General features: G+C 34.6%; 1 protein-coding gene across 4 annotated transcripts in view; it reads right to left on the bottom strand.

Moving 5' to 3' along the window:
- Positions 1-4,256: 4,256 nt before the first annotated feature.
- LOC136035380 (uncharacterized) overlaps positions 4,257-21,981 on the bottom strand; it is a 101,845-nt gene continuing 84,120 nt past the window's right edge. The window contains exons 8-13 of one of the 4 annotated variants that reach the window (XM_065717145.1): positions 21,161-21,309; positions 17,783-17,974; positions 14,234-14,362; positions 11,836-12,033; positions 9,648-9,755; positions 4,257-6,985 (exon numbers count right to left, since the gene is read on the bottom strand). In XM_065717145.1, the coding sequence (XP_065573217.1) occupies positions 6,900-6,985; positions 9,648-9,755; positions 11,836-12,033; positions 14,234-14,362; positions 17,783-17,974; positions 21,161-21,309 (862 nt within the window). In that variant the 3' untranslated portion in view covers positions 4,257-6,899. The remainder of the gene's footprint in view (positions 6,986-9,647; positions 9,756-11,835; positions 12,034-14,233; positions 14,363-17,782; positions 17,975-21,160; positions 21,310-21,981) is intronic. The other 3 variants (XM_065717146.1, XM_065717147.1, XM_065717148.1) reach the window with 3 other exon arrangements.

Genomic DNA, 21,981 nt, shown 5'->3' with positions numbered 1-21,981 from the left:
TCATATACTTAGTTTTAAGCATATACTTTAGGTACCTTTATTAAAGTTCTAATGAGTTTGGTCTTTATTTTAATGTTTTAGGATGAACAGAGGAGGTGATATCTCATATAATGCAGAGCTTTAATTACATGAAAATAGACAGTAAAGTGGCGACCATTTTCTCACCAAAATCCAAAACTGAAGTTAATAATTTTTGCACTTACCATACATTTAGTTTCTATTATCCCTAAAACAAAACAACAATGTTGTAAAAACCACCCCGCTTCGCAAAAAACAGCAAACCCAAAAGACCAAAACAGACAGCCAAAAAAGTAATTATATCAATTTCTTCGCCTTAGTGCCATAGTAAGACTCGAAAACAAATTTTTTACAGTTAAAAGAAGTAAACATTTTTCTATTCAGCCCCATTGTGATAGTAAAATCCTGACGTATCATTTCTACAGCCTAAAGAAGTTTGAAGTTTAAATTTACCCTCTTTGTTATTAACCAATGATGATTTTTGCCTCCCAGTTGGCCTTTGCGGTAATACGGAAAGATTCCCTTGATAAACCCAAATTTAATTAAATACTTTTTGGCGGTTTGTGGCATTAGTAAAATCCAGCAAACACCACACAAAGTAATTGAAACCTTGTTTCGAACTTATTGCAAAAAGAAAAATCCTTAATAATTATAAACTTATTAAAAATTCAACTATTAATAACCAAGTACAAAAAAATAACTCTCATCCCAATCCAAACCAGAGCTAGCAGTCCCAACCACAAATCCACCACTACGTTGGGTGGGGGGGGGGTAAGCACTCTGGATCCACCACTGATTGGTATTTAGATGTTCAGTCTAATTTATATATGCTACTGGTCGCTACTAGTCTCAAGAACAAAGAGAAGCATTTTTCATACCAAAATGTTTTAAAATGCCTAATTAGTTCACATAACTAATTAGTTTGTATTTTAAGTGTTAATTTTCATATAAAGCACAATCTTAGACTTCAAAGATAAAACAACGGAAGACAATAGTCTTAATTTATCTAATCTCAAGTCAACTGTGGCTGTCCGTCATTTTCATTTTCCTTTCTGCCTGCACTACCCCCCATAGACCTTTTTAGGATTGGGGGGGGGATATGAAGAACTATCGACATCTCAGTGCGTCACGAATGAGCTGATACATGGAGATGTCAGGTCATTCGTTGACACCAAAGCTGATGAGCTACAAGAAGCTGCCGCGAGGAAGGACGTTGAGCAGTGTACAAACACTTACGTGACCTCTAGGGCCAGTATGCTCGACCAATAGAAAACGTGCTATCTTTGGACGGGGTGCTCCTTAAAGACATTATGTCCAACCTTTCAAGGTGGAACGAACACATTTCATCTCTACTTAATGCGTCCCCTCTCTCTCCATCTGTAGCGACTCTTGCCATCCCCCAGCCTGTGATTTAGAGTAATTTAGTTAATATATGCATTAAGGCGTTCTCAGTGGCAGAAATTAGGATGCTGTGAAGAAACTGAAAAATCGCAAAGCTCCTGGCTTCTGTGGAATCTCCGTGGAGCTGCTTGAAAACGTAGGTAACCCTATCCTATTATGGCTCATATGATTTCATGTTTTCAAGATTCCAAAATTTTCAGTCACCTTGGATGCAATGCACCTGTCTATTAGATTTCAAGTAAATCTAGACATTGCTTGAATTTCCTTTAAAGTGGAAGGTAAGAATCTGTTTTAAAAATCTTCGTGTGGTTGTTAGTCGAAAGGGATTCTTAAGTTCAGCTTTAATTTTGTAACGTGACCTTTTGTTTTGTCCCTTTTCTACCTTATTGATTTCAAACAAGAGTGAGAAAGTGACATAACCTAGATTGGTGAATTTAGCATTATGTTTTAGAAAACTGAGTTTTGTTCTTTCCTGGGGCCACGTTTGCTTGTCTTTGACCCAGATTCTACAGCGGGGAAGCTGAGGTGGAATTATATAATCCATGCCAAAGGAGACTATCTGAGGTTATTCCGCAAAGCTTTTGTTTCATCGAGCCTAGATTCTTCTTCGAGTGAAAAGCTCTGTTCAAGGTGGTGAGCAAGCGAGCAACAGTTATAAATTGAAATTAAACTAAAAGAGCGTAAGATGGGCGAAGGCACAAATACCACATCATTGAAATATTTTCTTGAAATAAGTAATAGAAAATTAGAGTTCTAGTAAAGGACTGTTTCCCCATGCACCCAAAACTACTGCCAATCTTCTTTACAAGTTATACCTTTTCGTGATTTTGAAATCTTAATTTCTTATGTTTAGAACTAAGGCCGATGAATGGTGTCGCATCTACTTCCTAGAGTTTGTTCCAAGAAAGGAACAAGAAAGCCCTTGTTCCTTTCTTGGTAGCGCTATTGGGAAGTTGGCCCATGGCAAGGAAGTCTCATGGCAAAGGAATCAACAATCCTTTAAAACCTGACATAAGTATGACTAGAACTAACAATGACTGAACTAATAATGACTATGAAAATTACTCCTGGTTTAATAAAAAAAAAAAAAAAAAAAAAAAAAAAAAAAAAAAAAAAATGAAGGCACTGAGTGTGTTCATGGCCCTACCAATTCTCCCTCTCTTCTTCAACTTATAGCAGAAAGGTGGACACGCTGCACCTTGTTTGAAGCTGAATAACACATGTATCATGAATCTGTGTTACTGCTGGCGCAAAGTTGGCTTTTAGTGGCTCTAACATCCCACGCGCCCCATCACCTAGTTTTTAGGACAAACATAGGTATTTGCAATCTTTTTTAATCAGAATCACAGGAAGAATTTCAATCCGCATTGTTCAAAATCTACCAGCAGAGAGGGCCGTTCAGCCATACAATCCCCTCCCGTTTCCAGCTTTTAGGGTGGGGGGAGGCTGTATATGGGGTAGCATGCTACCCCTGGTTTGAAACAGGATCTAGCAAGGATTTTCGATCTATATGACTAAAGAACTAGATCGGGTCCATTTCCTCTCGATCCCCCTCCTCCCTATATCTCACTGTGTTGTCAACTTTTAGCAAAATGTCATGCATTTGGCACCTTGTTTGACCCTAAATTGCAAAAAATTCTTAATCAACATTATTAAACCTTTTTTCAAACCAAAAACAAGGAGGGAGAAGCTGCAAAAGTAGCAGCAACTTAGTGGAGAGAACCAAGGTACACAGCAACCAAAACCTCAAAAGCGCGTTTTCTAAACAGCTGTCTTGTTCATTTTCCAATGAACTTTGATTCGGAAATTATAAATATTGTTCCGATTGAACAATAATAATTTACGATTTAACAATTTTTAATTGTGCAGCAAAAAAATTCATAGCCTCACAGAGAGTTATAACCCTTTCAAAAGTAGCTTGATATCGGAATTAAAATGTATACAATGAAAACCACCATTACTAGAAAACTGGAGACGTGCCACAATCAGTTCATTTGAACACATTTTTCAGATAGCCTATGTGTTGCATAAGCTGCAAATCAATGGTTTTTGTTCAATTTAGTTTCAGCTTTTCTTTTTACTTTAATTAGAAGAACTTTGTTCTTTATTTATTTACTGTCTGTCAGTTAATTCTGGTGCTGTTGTTCTCTATTTACTTGACAGTCAGTTAGTATCACAAGTCAGTCTGTTCAAGCTAGTTTTTAACATATATGTTGCTTAAACTGTGAATAAATAATATTAATTTGTTGATGATTCTGGATTAACCTGATGTGCTGATTAGCTTTTTTGTGCATAATCAGGCTTTTTCTTCTGACAGCCGTAAGTTCCAAGATTTTTTTTTCCGAATTGTTTATGTGTCTTTTTAGTAATTAACTTTAAAGGAAAAGGCGAAATCTACTTTTAAGCAAGAGACGACCCAGATTCTTTGCCATATACTTTTCGTGACAGTTTTAATTTATAACTTATAAATCTCTGGTCCATATTGCAGGTGGTAAATCCTTTTTCAAGATTTGAAAGACAATTTCGCCCCCCTCTCTGAAGTTTGTTGCTTATGGTAAATATATTAAAAACATGGCATTTTTACTAAGTACTAAAAATTTTAGTTAGAAAAAATCTTTGACTATTGGTTAAAAATATATAAATTTATTTTCCTACATTTTCCCATCTGTAACTTACATATTTGACGCAAAATTTGTCCTCAATTCCCATTTCAGCTTTCTCCCCAGAGTAAAAAGCACCTAGGAGCCCCCTTCCCTCCCTATTGAATGATGAACAGCACGTAAAATATACTTTGAAATAACTGGTCTATGCAGAGAAGTAAATTGAAAAATCAACAATGACATATATGAATAAGTTATATTTCCGTTAAAAAAACAAATGCGATAAAACAATGCAATCAAAACATAGAAATCCAAATATATAAGTAATTAAGTACAAATCACAAATAGTAGCTCGTATTACGTCTTGTAATTTTAATTGACCTCTGCCACTTTCTGAAGATATACATGAACAAAAGAAAAAGAAAAAAAGTGGAAAGCCCTTCGATTTTATTGGCTAATTAAAGCATTGAGGTAGGAAAAGATCTTCTGGAGTTCAAGAAACTGTACCATGTTACTTCAAGATTTAGTCTTTAAAACTTATTTTTTTTTTATAAATTGTAATGAGTAATTGACGTAAGCAATCTAATAATTATTATTTATGAACTCAATGAAAAGGACTGCCGATTACATAATTTGTATCTCAAGGAATTCAGTGGATCTCAAAGAAATTTCAACTCGAAAAAATTTAGAATATTTTAAACAGGCAAATATTATCAAAACAAAAAAGAACGGTGTTACTTGAAAATTACAGAAAAATAATAGCAAAATTCACAAAGTCAGGTAATTTTAGGGGAGCCATTTTGAACAAATTTCAATGCAATTTTGGAACAAATTTGATGTATATCAATTGATATGAAAGGAAAACGAAAGTAAAATGTTCAAATAATGCCTGAATTCAGACTAAAAACAGAGTGTGAATTTAGTTTTGTCATGACTAATATTTCAATATAAAAAGATCAGTATTATTTCATATAACAACTTCAAATTACATTCTATAACTAAAAAGCGAATAATTTACCGTACATCACAAAATAATACTTCACAAATCCAACTAGTATTAAAAAATACAACTTCTGATTGACAAATAGATGAAAACTAAGTCAAATACGGAAACTATTTAAATGGACTGAAAGCAAATATTCTTAACATGGTAATGCACTTCAATAACACACGGATGCCGCAAACAAATATTAGGCTCAACCAAAAGGAGAACATTCGCAAAGCCACGATCTCATTTCACCCATCCTCCACAGTCGGTTCAAGGATCAAGGATATAAGCTGTCAAAGCTCGGAAAATGTTATTTCATTCAATTCTAAGCCCATGTACCATGACATAGGGGATATAATCCAAGTTTTGTTATCAAAAAAGATCATCAGTTATTTATTGCTAACTTTATCCTAACTTCATTAATAATAAATCAAAAGGGCCAAAATCGTAATCCCTTCTTTACTTTTAATAACAAAAACGGTTCGAAGTATTTTTTATCCAATGTTTTGGAACAAAAATAACAATTATTCAACTATCATTAATAACAATTGACTTTCGGAATACACCAATAGCAATTTATACAAATATTTAAAATCAAACTTGGAATCACGAAACAACTGCCCTTCATTTGTGGAACATATGCAAACTGTCAATGCATAGATTGCAGAGCATACGTGAATTGCGCCATTTTGTTTTTCCTCACTTAAGACTGTTTTAATTGAAAGCTATATCTTATTTTATACAAAAGGTAAATCTCCGCAAATCTCCGCAAAACCCTGCCAATCTTAAACCTGAAAATAATGACATAAATTTATTTACTTGAATAACATGTTTCTTTGGAAAATTTCACACTCTGTGAGTTGGTTGCCGAAATTCAAAGGGAGCATGCGTTTATTTTATTTGTTTCTATAATGCCTAAGGGCAAGTGAGTATGGCTTTGCCGAAGGACAAGCGCTTACGGTCTAAAGAGATTGCATGTAGCTTTCATTAAAAGATGACGAATTTATAGACAGTTGGGTAGGCATATACTCTTTTGTCTCACAGCTGCGGGATCGAGAAAAAAAAAAAATCTTAAGTTTTCTGTGAAGATCGAGCTGAAGCTTTCAGGGTTTTTTTTCTGGGCAGGGGGATAAGGGACGCTTAAAACTATATATTTTAGAAGTTGGGAGAGTATGCTTTCCGTGGTCCTCAGAAGATAGTATACGTTACGGAAATTTTGAAATTAGAGTTGTCAGACACTGATTTTGCCACTAAGACCGTATTGTATGTTGTCGACAATAAAGAACTCACATTTTTATCTTTCAATGAAAGAAAGCGATTGAACAAAATCATACCAAAGGAAATACATGTTCAACATATCGAGTCCCTAACCTACATACTTCGGGAAAATTCATGTTAGATATTATAAGTTCTTACTCCGTAGTGCAGTTTTGAATGAGGCAATCGCAAGTCATGCAATGAATTAGGTTATCCTCTAGCAAGTGTTAGATAAACCCATGTAACTATTAATTGTCTTAAATTAAAAAATAGTAAAGTGTCCAGAAAAGTCTTTTTAAGAAGATGGATGCACTTCGAACCTTCCTAGCTATTTTCTTTCTACTTCCATAAACTTTCATGCATTGGCCTGGCTAATGTAGTTTTGCAGTCTAACAAAAAATAGCCTTATTGTCAGAACACTTTTTTCTCTCACTGTCTTTAAATTTCTTATTTCTGTCACTCTTGGACATCTTTTATTCTTTGGAGTCACAATATTTTCTCGTCTAGGATGTCATCCAAGTCTCCGCTAAGGTCCAACTGGTATGTAAATCAAGCAATTTAGTAGAATTACTCACGATAAAAAGGCGAAACATCTTTGGTCCATTTGTGCTTATATTCTGCATTTATTTACACTTTTATAATAGGACTAGAAGCGATGCTGACAATAGAAGACATAAATGAGTATATAATCGAGTTGAAGACGAAGGAACTATTGAATTATCTGAAAAAAAATATGCGATAAGAAAACGTGAGGTTTCATATTTTAGTATGTAGTGCAAACTATTATGTCAGTTAGTATTTTATCTGTTTATACAGAAACATTTTTTTGTGCTAATTACGGCTGGTCCCTCCATCACCAGTAATCCGGAATAAACTTTTTGGTTTTGGGCGTGAATATTTGTAATAACACAATGCTAATGAATTCTCATAGAAATTCTCTCTTTTTCTAATAAATTAAATCTGTAAAAAAGATTAATCAAATTTTATCAAAAATGTAATTAGAAATGCAAATGTATATTAAGAGTTCTGTTCTAAAATTCTGCTTTTATAAATCTTCTTCTTGTATTTAAGAAGAATCGGTTAAGATGTAAGTGATTGGAATTTAGAAATGTTTAATGAGAAATTCAATCAAGATCTGATGCCGAGCATGCACAGAACAGCGACTGAAAGATTTTAGACTTTATTAGCAGCAGATACAGAATACTAGACAACTATATCATATTCCCATTCCTACAATGTTAACAAGAAACTCTAGCGTAACTGGCGAATATTGAAAGAATTAAATTTTACGGCATTGCTTGATAGTGCAGATAGGTAGATAGATTTGTTTTCCATATAACAGTAAAATTATTACATAACAATCTACAAATCCCCACTTGGCCTGTAGGACAGGGATTATGAAAAGATCACATAAACATTAAACATTTAAACTCTTACATTAAAACAAATAAACATAGCATTAACATTTAAACATATATTCATAAACATTTAACCTCTTAACATGTAAAGCAGTTTGCTTCATAAAATGGAGAAAAACAATAACAAAAAAGGAGAGTTCGCTAAATAAACTTTATCAAACTGCAATGAATCACAACATCAATAAATATAATAATAATAATAAAAATAAAAATGGATAGCAAAATACACGTCAAGGAAAAATTAATCACATAGAAACAAAAATTTTTTTACGAGTCTTTTGAAGGTGCCAAACGAGTGGCATTCTCAAGCCGAATCGGGAAGGGTGTTCCATGTGTAATGATGCACCCAAAGTATCTTAATTAGAACTATCCAAACGAAGACATAGGCTAAACCTAATAAAGAAAGGAGACTAGTTCTCGCAAGACAGTGGGTAAAACAAAGCTAGTCCGAATATATCGACTGTACGGTCGACAATCGCCATAAGCGAAACATAACAATTGATTAAAAAAAGTTAATATCAGAAATCAAATATCATTAATATAATAAAATATAAAAAATAAAATGTGAGTTACACTTGAATAACTGTGCATAGTCAAGGATATTGTAATTACTTTTATGGTTTGATATTGTCTCCACCGAAAAGGATTGTTGAGGGCACAATGCAGATGTTCGAGAGTCTTTTTTGTCTCTTAAGTTCCACTATTTTAGAAAAATTAGGTCCGTTTATTCCTTTGCTTGCACGAGGGGTAGGAAGATTAGTTTTCGAATTAATTTAGTTCAAACTAAATATGATAATAAAATAGGCAACTTACTAGCAGAACCTGAATTTTGTGTGTCATCCATTTCAAAGAAACAGATGTGGCGACAGTGGCATTAATCGGGAGCATATTGCCCCCCAGGATTTTTTGCCCCCTCCCTGTTGATTTTGAAAAGAACATTTATTTTGCGTATCTCTGTTGAGAAAAAGACAAAATTGCCCCTCCCCTAGACTTCAAAAATTACATTTGCCCCTCTCCCTAAATCCTCGTTAGTTAATGGTGATTCAAAACAGGTACTTTGAGTTTTTACTGTAGTTGAGAAGCAGTTATTTGTAGAGAGAAGGTTTTTGATCATCCGCGAGACCATGACAAATTTTGATAGCCAAAATTACAATTTTCTAATCGCAACAGCTTATGTGTGTTTAAAGAAGTGACAAAAGGGGATAAAATGCACATCATAAAAAATAACAGAAACTCTGAAGTATCTCAAGAACCAAATAAGATACAGGAGAAAAAATTGAACAAATTGACAGTTCCTGTTGAAGCCAGTACACGCACGCCTTTAAGATTACTATCGCCGAGTTGATGTTATATTGTGTACTTTCTTTAAACTGTTATTGCAAAGTAGTCATTTTTTCTCCCTAATGTTTATAAGTTTGATTTCAGATTTTTTATATCGTTATCATAGTGTCATATCGTTTTCATTAAAAATTGTCTGACATGATTCGACTTCAAACGTTCGTGATAACGTACTGTAAGTAAGGAGCGACTAAAGCCAATACTAACTGAAACCCTAAGAAAGGAATTGTGATAATAATTAATACACCAAAGAACTGCCTTTTTACTGATACTGATTTCAAACATGCAAAGTTTATAAGCATAATTTTGCTCATCAAAAGTTACTAGGCTAGGAAAATTTGCCTGATTTCCACAAAAGGGGGAAACAGTGTCCAAAGGTTAATCAATCTTAATGCAAATCAGACAACCATCTTCTAGAAGTTTCAAGTTACTATCTATAAAATATGAAATTTTGAATTTTTCGGCAGAAGAAATATCATGGATGTTTTGACCTGATAATCTACAATAATTAAGCTAGAAACGTGAAAATTTATTCGAAGACGTGCGTATCATTTAAAGTAAGGGAAGATGGTGATGAAAAGAGCTTATTGTATTATCTGAGACAAACGAAAAAGTGAAGATCCTTACCAAAAGATGTCCTCCATGTTTTAGTGGTTTGCAATGGCCAGTTGGGCTTGTTATCGTGTCCTGGTCTTCGAGCCCCGTTCGATGATAGACGCGAGGAAAGACAGGATCCTTAAACAAATAAAAACAATGAAGATTCAAGAATTAATTGATTTACCAATGCAAACAAATTTTGCTGGAATCCTTGTATGAAATCCCTAGATTCCATGATAAGTTTCCATAGATTGTGCACAGGGTACAATTATCATACAATTAGCACAGGGTCATTTGTTGGCATGTCCCATGCGTACTCCTACGAGTATTCCCAATAGATATTTTAAAATATATTTTTTGGTGTGTAGGTCAGGATTACTTATTCCTTTTCGGAAAGAGGTTTAAGACTCGACAATGGTCGTGTGAAGTCACAGCCTCGACTCCCTTTAAATTTACCAGCTATGGAAGGAGGTCATGGGGATAGGATGTTTAAATTTAAGTAGGGTTTAACATTGAAGAAAGTAAGTGCTATATGGCAGGGAGTGGTAATTTTGTATCACTTAGAGGATAGAAAATATTTAAGCAGGTTAAGAGTAATGAGTGGTCCTTACTCATGTCCGTTTGTGAAGACATTGGCGAGGATCTGCTTGACTTTACGGATCTTTGCCCTGGATTATCAAAATTAAGGACATAATTATATTTTTCATGATTTAAGGTCAAATGATTGATTTGTTCTAATGAATTGGATCAAATGATTATTTGACAATAAAAAAAGCAAATTATATTAAATTTGGAAAAGCACATAAAGAAAGGATTTTGTGGGGAAGGGGAGGAAGTGAATGTGCGAGTCGTTTTCCGTTTTTCTTTTTGCTTGTTCGTCTGTAGCCGTGACCCTTGGGACTTTAAAATGCTAAATATCTCTCAATTAATGGATGCTGCAATTCATCTTATTAGCTAATTCATATAAGATTACTCATTAAAACTCTCTTTATGACTGATTGTAGCTCCAATTTTTATTTGGTTTCCTTGCACCAAATATAATATCTTTTATAATGCCATCTGGCTGCATCTTACATATCCCCAGTAACTGTTTTCATAGCCTCTACTTCATATTCCCGAATTCATGTTTTAACGGCTTCTCCTCATCCCGTACTTTCTCTTATTGTCGTGAAGTCTCTGGCTCAAATTTTTCTTTTTTGCACAATAGCTTCCTGTTTTATACCAAGCTTAAGGCTTATCGCTAACAAATTATTTTTCATTACATTTCATTCAATTACGCAGGCGGTAGGGGCCTTCGAGCTGCCCCATAAAATCTCGATGTATTTTTAGTTTCCCCTAGAACTTCATGTTGCATCTATGTAATTCACCTATTTTGATGTTTTTTATAAGTTTTCTCCCCCCCCCTTCTACAAAAAAATCCTACGTATGTGTTTGTTTCATCTTCGTATGTCCTGGATTTTCTTTTTAACCTACCGACAAATAAGGGCTGTTCAGTGTCACCTTAAATATGTGTTTGGTAGTTCATTTTTTAAATTGTTATTTTGTGCTCAGGTTCTTTTAATCTAGTGTAATTCAAAGTTTTGAATTATTTGTTTATTATTATCTTAATATTTTGTTCTCGCACTGAACACAAAAGTGTGTAGGTCTTAGTTCAAATGTATCTTTGAATCTCATTATTGTTACTTTTCGTCGTTTGCAAATTTGAACCTCTATGAGGCTAAATTGATTCCAAATGATAGTTTATTTTTTTGGTTCTAGCATCGATGATTAAATTTTCACTTTGCATATTCATAAGACTATCGAAAAACTGGTTACTATCAAAACATATCAACAAATATTTCAACCATATGAAGATAAATATGGACTAAACTATCCTTATTGGGATTGTTTGTTTCATAGACTTCATCAATATAGTCTCTGAGCAGCTCAGTTTTTAGATGAACATAAAAAAAAAGAATCTTCCTCTCAAATCTTTGGTTATTTCCATCTACATCAAAAACTAGCTTTAGTTGTATGCTAATTGTGGTAATGGTAAGAGTGGCAGAGCTTGATTTGTCTTTACCTCTATCCTACTCAGATTGCACCCATATACCTTCCTTCATGACCTAGCTTCCTATATATTATGATAATTATATTAAAGACATCTATAGTCTTCCAGCCGCCTCGTTCGCTATGTTCGACTAGTGTCTCCGTTCTGAGTAAAAGATATACAACTCACCGACACGTTTGATTTTCATTCCAAACATTCTTGGATCAACATCTCTCTGACAATGGTCTCCGGCTTCTTTTATGTAAAGTTCATCGTCTTTGATAATTATCCCAACAAAACATTCGTATCCAGCCATATCCCTTCTTTGTGTATAAGTGTATGTTAGACTGTTTTCTTGCCATTGCCCCATGCATCGATATTCTCGTTCTGAAAAGTGTGGATATGGTTAGTGCTTAGACTAAGCTTAATAGGCGCTTAATGAATTAAAGTACAAATTTATTATCCCTTTTCTCCTGAGAAAAATAAATAATGAGATTTCCAATGCACAGACTGAATGTTATATAAAAATCACAGTCCTGAAGCAATGAAACCAAACCCAAAACGTCTAGTTTTTAAAACAACAAAATTGGTTATATGGGTCAAGGCTGTATCCAGGATTTTTTTTTCATGGGAGGGGTACAAAAGGATCTTTTTTTTTGGGGGGGGGGGAAAATGCATCAAAAATCTGTTATATTCATTTTTGTTACATTTTAAGAGCCCAACAAACATTTTTTTTTTGGGGGGGGGGTCAATCCCCCCTGGATATGGTCCTGATATGGGTAAAGAAAAGCTGTAAGAAGGTTAATCTTTTTAAACAATTCAGAAGTATTCAGCCACTTTTCAATTATTAGCTAGCGAAGAGTTTAATTGAGTTGGTGCCAAGCTGTCTCAGCATTATTTACTAATAAATATTTGACATACAAACGTGTGCAAATTTAGTCGTGAGGAGATAACTCGTTTTAAAAGCTCCTTTGATTTTTTTTTTCTTTCTTCACTTGCTTTCTAAATATACTTGGGTCATAAGCAAATGCTTTGAATTATAAATATGCTTGGATAGAATTATTACATGAAAAAATACCATACCTGACAAATCTCAATTGAATTTCAGTTAAATAAAATGCCTGTTAGGCTTTCAAGCAGAGATATAAATTGCTATGCAACGAGCGGATCCCAAATTGGTATCCTTCTGACATATGTTAGAAGTTAGTGAACATACCAAATAAGGTAATATAGTGCTTAAACGGTGTAGGGGAGATTAAGCAAACTTGGGAGTAAAGAATATTTCTAGTGCTGGACAATAAAAGTTGGGTAACTCGATACAAAGTATCGATGCTTTGAAATCGATATGTGCATTCTGCAGAGCAATACGAAGGTAAATGTTGCAACAAACAAATATTATATATTTCCCAATAAGAATAACAATGGAAGCATTTTTCAATTTTAGCGATGTTTTTGTGACACTAAAAACCAATGTCAGTTTTAAAATTCTAAGCGCTTGAAACTGTAGTATATCTTCTTTTCGCAGTGGAAATCTGCAAATTGGCAGAAAACACTATAAATCGCCAGGTATCGAAAGTATTGATTTTTAGTGTATCGATACTTCTGTATGATTTCTGAAAATATAGTATTTTGAAATTGATACCAAGTATCGCGCGCTCCAGTTGTTTCAGGTTCTGTATCTCAAAAACTCGTGATATAGTTTTTTTTTTTTTTACAATATACAAAGCTGAGCCACAATATCAGCCACAGACAACAGGTCATTCATTGACCTATTTACAGGTCATTCCAAACCTTTATGAATAAAAACAACAGCTGCTCCAAACTTATTTTCGCTCTCTCGAAAACTCTCGAATAGTGAAATGCAAGATGAAAGCTTTAGTTTCAGGTAGGAAAATACCACGGTATATGGTAAGAGCACCTGCAGTTTTTTTGCAAGGGGGTACAAGGTTAGAATATGAGGTTATTTCTTGTGTGCTTAGTTGGTGTAAATAATCACTGTGCGGAACAAGGTTTCCATTTCTCCGGGATGACACTGATCTTTAGGGTAGTACCTCCTCATCCTGGCACTAATGTTATTGTAAACCAATGGATTTAACGCTTAGCTTAAACAGCATAATACGTACTTACATTTAAATTACTAAATAAAAGGTCATGCTTATGTAAAATAAAAAATCCTTTTGCTTTTATATTCAAATACCCTGACCTTTTAGATTATATTGAAAAAATGAAAACTGAACTTTAAAGCCAATTAAAAAAGTAAAGTAATGGTGACGGAATGTTAATCACTGTTTTAAACTACAGAACAGAATGTAGTATTTTATCCTGTATTGTTGTTAGTTTCCAGATATGTCACAATTGAGCACATAAAGCTTGGGGATATCTTCAAGCAATCGAATACCAATAAGGAATAATTCATTTTTTTTCTCGGGTTAGGGATAATGGAATATAAGAGTAAGCAACACAAAAGCTGGACCAAGGAATTCGTGTGCAACCTTCAGGAGCCCTTTATGCACACAGTGACAAAGCATAATTTTTTCCCATGCGCATTATTGTGCAACAATTGAAAACGCGGTGGTCACACAGATACCTTCAAGGATTTCAGGTACTAAAACATCAACTTTTCGATAAAATGGGGAATCATCCGACAGCTCTGGACGTATAACTTCTTTCCTTGTTGTTAATATGTCAGTTCTTTTGACACGTTTTGCCTCGTGACCTAGCAGAAAAGACTTTAAAAATAATAACAGCAACATAACTTATCTTTCCCCTGGTTACAATCCCTTGTGCGTACACAGAATGTAATAGGGGGAACGTGCGTACACAGAATGTAATAGGGGGAACGTGCGGTCCGGAAACAAATGTTACAACCATTCTAATAAAACTGATTGGACTAAACAGGCACTGGGTTAAACTGATTTTAAAAACTTTAAAGAAGATTCCTTAGATCCTGTCTTGAAGTTCTTTTACCACAATCCCCTTCCCATTCCCCAAAGCAAGAAGTCTTTATGGTATGGATATGCTAATTAGGATTTATCAACAATCGTTTTTCATTAAACATTTTTTTTTATATTACGAGTGGTTAAGACCATGAGTTGATTTGGGAATAAGGGCTTTCACGGCAACTTTTGGTAAATCACCAGTTTCTGGGATAAGTACATGACATATAAAAAAAGGTCATGGCAATAAACAAAATAATATTAACTACTAAATAAATGAAAATATTATCAAAATAATTAGTTTCACATAAAAGTTCAACTATGATGAACGTCATGAATTAATAGCAAAAGCTTCATTTGTGAACTAGTCTTCGATCATTATCCACTCAAAAACAACATAAAAACTTTCTTCGTACTTAATAAAATTTATTTTCTAGTTTAACCCCTTGAAATTTATGTCTTGACAAGAAAAGTAAAATAGCTCCTCAAAAAAAAAAAACGATAATTATTTTACTGTGAATATCTGAAATCTGTTCAGTGTCGAAATTCACTAGTGAATTTCGATTCACTAGTGAATGTCCAACCACAATTCTGTGGTTGGATTCAATAAACTTTGTGAACCAGCTTTTTCAGTCATATACAAGCTTTGATGGTAAAAGTTAGAGTTAGGTTAAATTGGGTTATAAATCTCAGAAATGGATTAAAAACCTAGCCTAATCTCTACTCTTAAATCTAGCCTAAAACTGAAAAAGTTGACTGGTAACGCTGACTAAATCCAAGGAGAAAAAAAATATTTCGGACATTCTACGGTGAATGTCGACATTCACCAATTTCGGACATTTACGGTAACAATTATACTAGAGTTTATTACATATGGAAAATTTCGATTTTGTCAAAATACAAGAAATCACTCTAGAAACATAAAGGTTTTTCTTTTTACCATCTACTTATAGAGGGGTTAATAAGAGAGTTAGCAAATTTTAGGGGATCGACAATTAAAAGCGTTTGGTGGTCCATAGTCAAATCTACACAATTAAGCCTTTGTGTTATGATTTCTCGACGTTGACACACACAAGGAATTCAATAAAAAGAGCTTAAATTAGAATCAGATTTGGTTTGGCTATTGTCTCACGTTCCTTACAATAGCGAATTTGCATGATATCCAAAATTATTTAATTGCCAAAATTTTTAAGGCAAATGATAAATAAAAGCATCAAAAATGTACTAATGACTTCCGCTAGTGCAGGTGCTTCGCTAATTCTCAGTTAGTATTCATGAATGAGGCACTTTAAATCAGAATTGACAGAATTGACTTTTTCGAAGCGGTTGCGAATTGAATTTTTCAAGTTGGCTCTTTTTTTTTTGGGGGGGGGGTAGTTCATTCGACAAATTTTCACTAGAAAAATGGTGCTTCCGGCGCATTTTTATTTTTATGGCGGCGTGATTTTTAACCAGACATCTGGCAACACTGATAAAAATTTTTAGCTTATAAAACATAAATTTTCTTCTAAGAAAAAGGTCATCAAGAAATAGACCTGGCCAATAGGATGGGGTACAGTCCAAAGGTAGAAAATTGAGTTCTAGTAGGGAAAATAATTCAAAATTTGAAAGGAAGGAACTGGATGTACTTCAGTACTGAATCCTCCCAATCTCTATTATATTGCCTATGTCTACGTAGTAGCGTTGGCTTTCGTAAATAGTGATGTGTCTCCCATGTATATATTTTGTTTATGTTTTTGTCAGCCTCATCATATAGAATGGAAGATAGACGAAACTTGGGAGAGGGCTAATTGAATCATGGATTTCAGTTTCCAATGCAATGTTCCAGGTCTCAATGCAAGAGCCAAAACCAACCAAAAGGCAACTCAATGCCTCTTCAAGCCCTAAGCCCTAGGGACCTAAGACAACCTCACATGGCGTCAAACAAAATTTTAACAAAACCATTTTAATCAGAGCGATGGGAAAGATAAAAATAATCTACCCCCAGAGGTTGCATTGTGTATGGAGACTCTAGGGCAGGGACTCCAAATTATGAAAATAGCATATATGCTCTAAATGGGTACCTTGAGAAATCTGGGGAAGGTAAACAGGAAGGGTGTGTGAAAGCAGAGGATGGTTGGCCCCCAATCCCCCATTGCACTTCCTGTTTGAAGGGACAAGAAACGGAGATCAGCACCGCCGGTAGGGACTGTAAAGTCCAATGCCGTATTCTTTACCTTCTTTACCATATATGCAACAGTATTTCATAGGTTTATTTTGATAGAGAAGTGGACATGCTACATCTTGTTGAAATCGAAGTCAAAAAGGGATTTCCATTGTATAAACGAAAGGCACAGCGATGACCTTGGGCATGTATTTCCTTCGTCTCCCCCGCCCCGAAATTGCAAGCGTAAACAGTTTTACTAGTTTTGACTTGCGGTAATATGGGATTATTCAGGGCATTATATGAAATGATAAAATATTAATCGTCAAAATCATTAAGATTGAAACAGAACTATCCAGAATCTAAAAAATTCGACAAATGTCCTAAATCGATACACTCTGACTATATATTTCTAAAATAGAGTTTTATTTACACCAAAATGGTAGATAAGGATTTCTGAGATTTCTAATTGCAAGCCTGATGCTGACACAGAGGCTCGAAATCGAATCATGGAAATATTTTTGTGGATAATAGAATGCACTTTATAGAATAATAACTTTTCGAATCTACTACTAAAAACTCAGTAGCACCAAGCCGCATCAGGCCAACACAGCTACACACGCTCCTCCTCCATCCCAATCTATTCAAAACCTTCCTCTGTGTATCCTCCCAGGAAGTTCCTATTTCCCTTAAATCTTGTCTTATAAAATACTCTCACCTGTACCGATGACGACCTGATTTTCATTTCGAATCAAAAAACTAAAAAAAAAACAAATGCTAATCAAGTTTCCAGAAAAAAAATTCTTACAATAAATACATTTGCGACAGCATTCTAATTTCTATTCGCTTCAGCTACACTTAATCATCCGTGGTAATTTCTCATTATTCTAAGTTTAACTTACTGTACGAATTTATTTCTGATCGTTTTAGATTTAAATATGACGCTGACTTTTCCTTGAAACACTCTTTATTTGAAAAACTTTCTTAACTAAAGAATTGAAAGAGAAATTAGCAGTATTTTCTAATTTTGGATCCTGATGAATTAAATAGAACATACCTTCATAAATTTCAGACTTGTTGAAGCAGTTTGAAACAGTATAAAACATGATTTCAGGATTGTTGCAATCAGAATAAAGCTTGGCACAAAGACCTTCTGCATCAGGCAAAATTCCTTCATATTCGCCAGCTATTGGGCAGGGGATTTCTTGTCTGGTGTCCAGTCCTGTAGTTGAATGTAGCACTTTGAGTCCTAAGACAGACGATCTATGCTTTACACGCACATTTAACATGCGGGTTAATAGGCCCATAATAATGAATATAAAACAATCATATTTGAAAGCAGTTCAGCATAGACAAAAAAAAGCAGATTCCGTAAGAATGAAGTAAGATTAAAACAGAGGTAAGGTTGATGGGCGAGGTAGAAGTTAAAGCTGTTACAATCATTTTGCCCGTTTCCACCCTCGAAATACTAAAAAATATAATATTTATATGTATTATAATATGTTTATAATTCACCGGCTGTTATAATCAAGAGTTATTGGAACCCACGAAAGTCATTTAAAAAAACACAAAAAAGGCCAAACATATTAAATCAAGCACTGCCAAAGACTATAGTAAATCACACAAACCAAGACAATATGAATTGCAATAAGTTAAATCAAACCAAGCAATTAAAAGATGAAAACTAAAAGGCTGGAATAAAAGGAGAAAGAATATTTGCACGGGTTCCCCGTCCTTGTCACAAAGGTGAACGCATTATTCTGTTAAGTTTTCGATTTACTGATTGTGATTAGATTTTCCACGTTTTTATTTACTTAATTTTTTTTTCACCATTTACAACCCTGAAGAACTTTTAGAGGGGGTTCTTGCCTTACTGCTTTCAACTCTCTTCTTTCCTTGATGCCTGATAAACTCCTGCTGTTTCTTTTTGAATTCTGTTTCTTTATTTTATCCAACCAGAGTGATCTTTAAAAAGTTTATTTATAACATATAGAACTCACACAAAGAACAAGAGCTAAGAGCTGATATGGCACTTGCGACGAGGTCGGAAGAGCCAAGAGGTCGGATATGGCATGAGCTCTAGCAAAATTCTAAGAATCAAAAGATTGATTTAAAAGGAAGATCAAAGGCTTAATTACCGGTCAGGATTTAAAATAAGAGCTCTGAGACACGAGGTCCTTCTAGATATCAAGATTTATTAAGATCCGATCACCCATTCGTACGTTAAAAATAACTCATTTTTTCTAATTTTTCATCTCCTTTCAGCCCCTCAAATGGTCGAATCGGGGAAAACGACTTTATCAAGTCAATTTATGCAGGTTCCTGACACGCCTACAAGTTTTTATCGTCCTAGCACGTTCAGAAGCTCCGAACTCGCCAAAGCACTGTACCCCCCTAACTCCTCCAGAGAGAGCGGATCCAGCCCGGTTATATCAATCACGTATCTACGACATTTGCTTATTCTACCCACCAAGTGTCATCTCGATCTGTCCACTCTAAGCGTTTTCCAAGATTTCCGGTTTCCCCCTCCAACTCCACCCAATGTAACCAGATCTGGTCGGGATTTAAAATAAAACTATGAGACATGGATTCCTACTAAATATCAAACTTCATTAAGATCTGGTTACCTGTTCGTAAGTTAAAAATACCTCAATTTTTCTAATTGTTCCTAATTACCAACCCCCCCCCACCCAAAGAGAGCGGATCCATTCCGGTTATGTCAATCATGTATCTAGGACTTGTGCTTATTTTTCCCACCAAGTTTCATCCAGATTCCTCCACTCTAAGCGTTTTCAGGTTTCCCCCTCCAACTCCCCCAATGTCACCGGATCCAGTCGAGATTTAAAATAAAAGCTCTGATACACAATTTCCTTCTAAATATCAAATTTCATTAAGATCCCATCACCAGTTCGTAAGTTAAAAATACCTCATTTTTTCTAATTTTTCCAAATTAACCGTCCCCCCTCTCACTCCCCCCAGATGGTCAAATCGGGGAAAAGACTACTTATAATTTAATCTGGTCTAGTCCCTGATACGCCTGCCAAATTTCATCATCCTAGCTTATCTGGAAGTGCCCAAACTAGCAAAACTGGGACAGACAGACAGACCGATAGATAGACAGACCGACGGAAATTGCGATCGCTATATGTCACTTGGTAAATACTAAGTGCCATAAAAAAATACTGACGACAATAAAGGTTAGCGATGAATGATAAAAGTTGCCAACATAAGGATTATTTCAAAAAACAAAAATGAAAATCAGAAATACAGTCATTTTAAACGTGCTTATTGCAAAAAAATTTTCTTCTTCACCTGATCAGTCCTAGAATAGGGTTGAACAGGACAATCTACTTTTCAGTGAGAAGCTTGTGTTACAAGGATATGGCTTAGGAGAGCCTGTTGGTAATAATGATTTGTTATCGGTCGCTGATAGGTTTGATGCTGCGGTACTCAGAGGTGTTTTCACCCATAGCTATAATTATTAACATATTGAATTTATTAACTTAACCCTAAAAAGACGTCAAAAGTACCACACTCTACCCTGTAACTCTATTGCCTTTGTGATAGTGTTTCGTTTATAATTCATTTTCTCTTATATTGTTTTGTCCTTGGCCTTGCCAGTTTATTAGCATTGTAGTTGTGGTCATTAGGAGCGGTGTGAATTAGAGGAAAGACGGGGGGGGGGGCACTTGCTATCCTCCATACCTGTATTATTAAAAATACATTTTTGCACTGCGCATTCATTTAGAAAAATGCCTTTTTAGAGGTATTGTCATAGGTCATAGGTGGTATATAATACCTTTATTTTTTTGAAACAATTGTTTTTGTTTTGAGCTACTACAAATTAATATTGCAGGAGAAAATTTTGATATTTGTCATTGCACGAAGATACTAGTTCCAATTCTTTTTTAACCATTTTTTCCCTTTTTTTTTTTTTTTAAAGAAACCGTTTTACCGTTTTTACCGTTATTTGTATAACGAAGGTGCGCCTTTATTTTTAATTTGGAGGGATGTAAAGAATAAAAAGAATTTTTTTAAGCTGACTAGACACAGCTATTTAATGATGTAATAAATGCTGAGTTCAGTGAAAAAAATCTTTATGCAAGCAGATAGTAGAAATACAATCTACTTACAAAAACGAAGAAATCCGAGTTTATCTATTAATGTAATTATCTTCTCAGATTTCCAATTATGGCAATTTAACTTTAGCACATATTTAGGCTACTGATATTTTTATTACTTATAATAAGAATATATAAAAGAATTACATTAGTTCAATTTTTTATATTTAAGAATTTGGACAAAATTACAGATAAAAGAATTATTTTTTTCATTGAAACCAAGATTAGTAGAACTTATTTTCACTATGACGTTAATGTTCAATGATTATATTTTATATAGTAATAATACTTTGAATTCTTCATAAGTTACTTACTTCCCTGCGTGGTCCATGCATTTTCTAAGAATTTTCCTTCGTTGCAGAGAGATCTGTTTGGGAGAATAGAAGATTCAAGACCAAATTGAAGCTCCATTACATTAATACTTCGCCTTTCTACCCACATGCAAGAGTGAAATTCATCACCACTGGAAAAGATATCGTTTCAAGACAAAGATAATACATATGAATTAATAGCAAAAGACTAATTGAAAAAAGAAGAAGAAGGTCACACCAAAAAGTGGTCGAAACATTATTGGCAAATAGCTGTGAAAAAAAAATACATCAGATGGCAGGAACAGCCACCAGACTAATTTTACGGATACAAAACTACCTCTCTGATTCGGCTTTAGGAATGTACAGATGATGTGGCAGTTGAAAAAGCCATGCTTATTTACGAAGATTTAGCCACTTGAAATTTTGACATTGTGAGAGGTTAGGTGGAATTGCTTCAGCAAAGAAATACTCGGTAATGGGCAATAGTCTGAACTGATATCAGAAGGAAACACAAGAAGCAGGAGTAGCAACACGTACGTTCCGAATGACATTGCGTCGCAAATCCTCATCAATAGAACCCCTGTCAATAAGAGAGTGATGTTTAACACGGGCACTACGTTAAAGTAACTGTAGTCGTCAAGTAATTGTAGTTGCCCGTTCACATCACTGATGCTGAGAAAATGGTCGAAGAATGTAAGACCTTCAACTTGGTCTCCAAGTATGTTCTACATCGCGACATGATTTTACTCGCTGGAGTTCACAGCCTAAAAGTAAGAAGTAACGATCTTACTGCCTAGACATGTTTGGTCCGATTGTTCTAGGTG

The sequence above is a fragment of the Artemia franciscana genome, chromosome 14 (assembly GCF_032884065.1).
Source record: "Artemia franciscana chromosome 14, ASM3288406v1, whole genome shotgun sequence".
NCBI classification, from domain to species: Eukaryota; Metazoa; Arthropoda; class Branchiopoda; order Anostraca; family Artemiidae; genus Artemia; species Artemia franciscana.
Note: the sequence above shows the minus strand (reverse complement) of the source record. Positions and strands in the feature narration are given on the sequence as shown.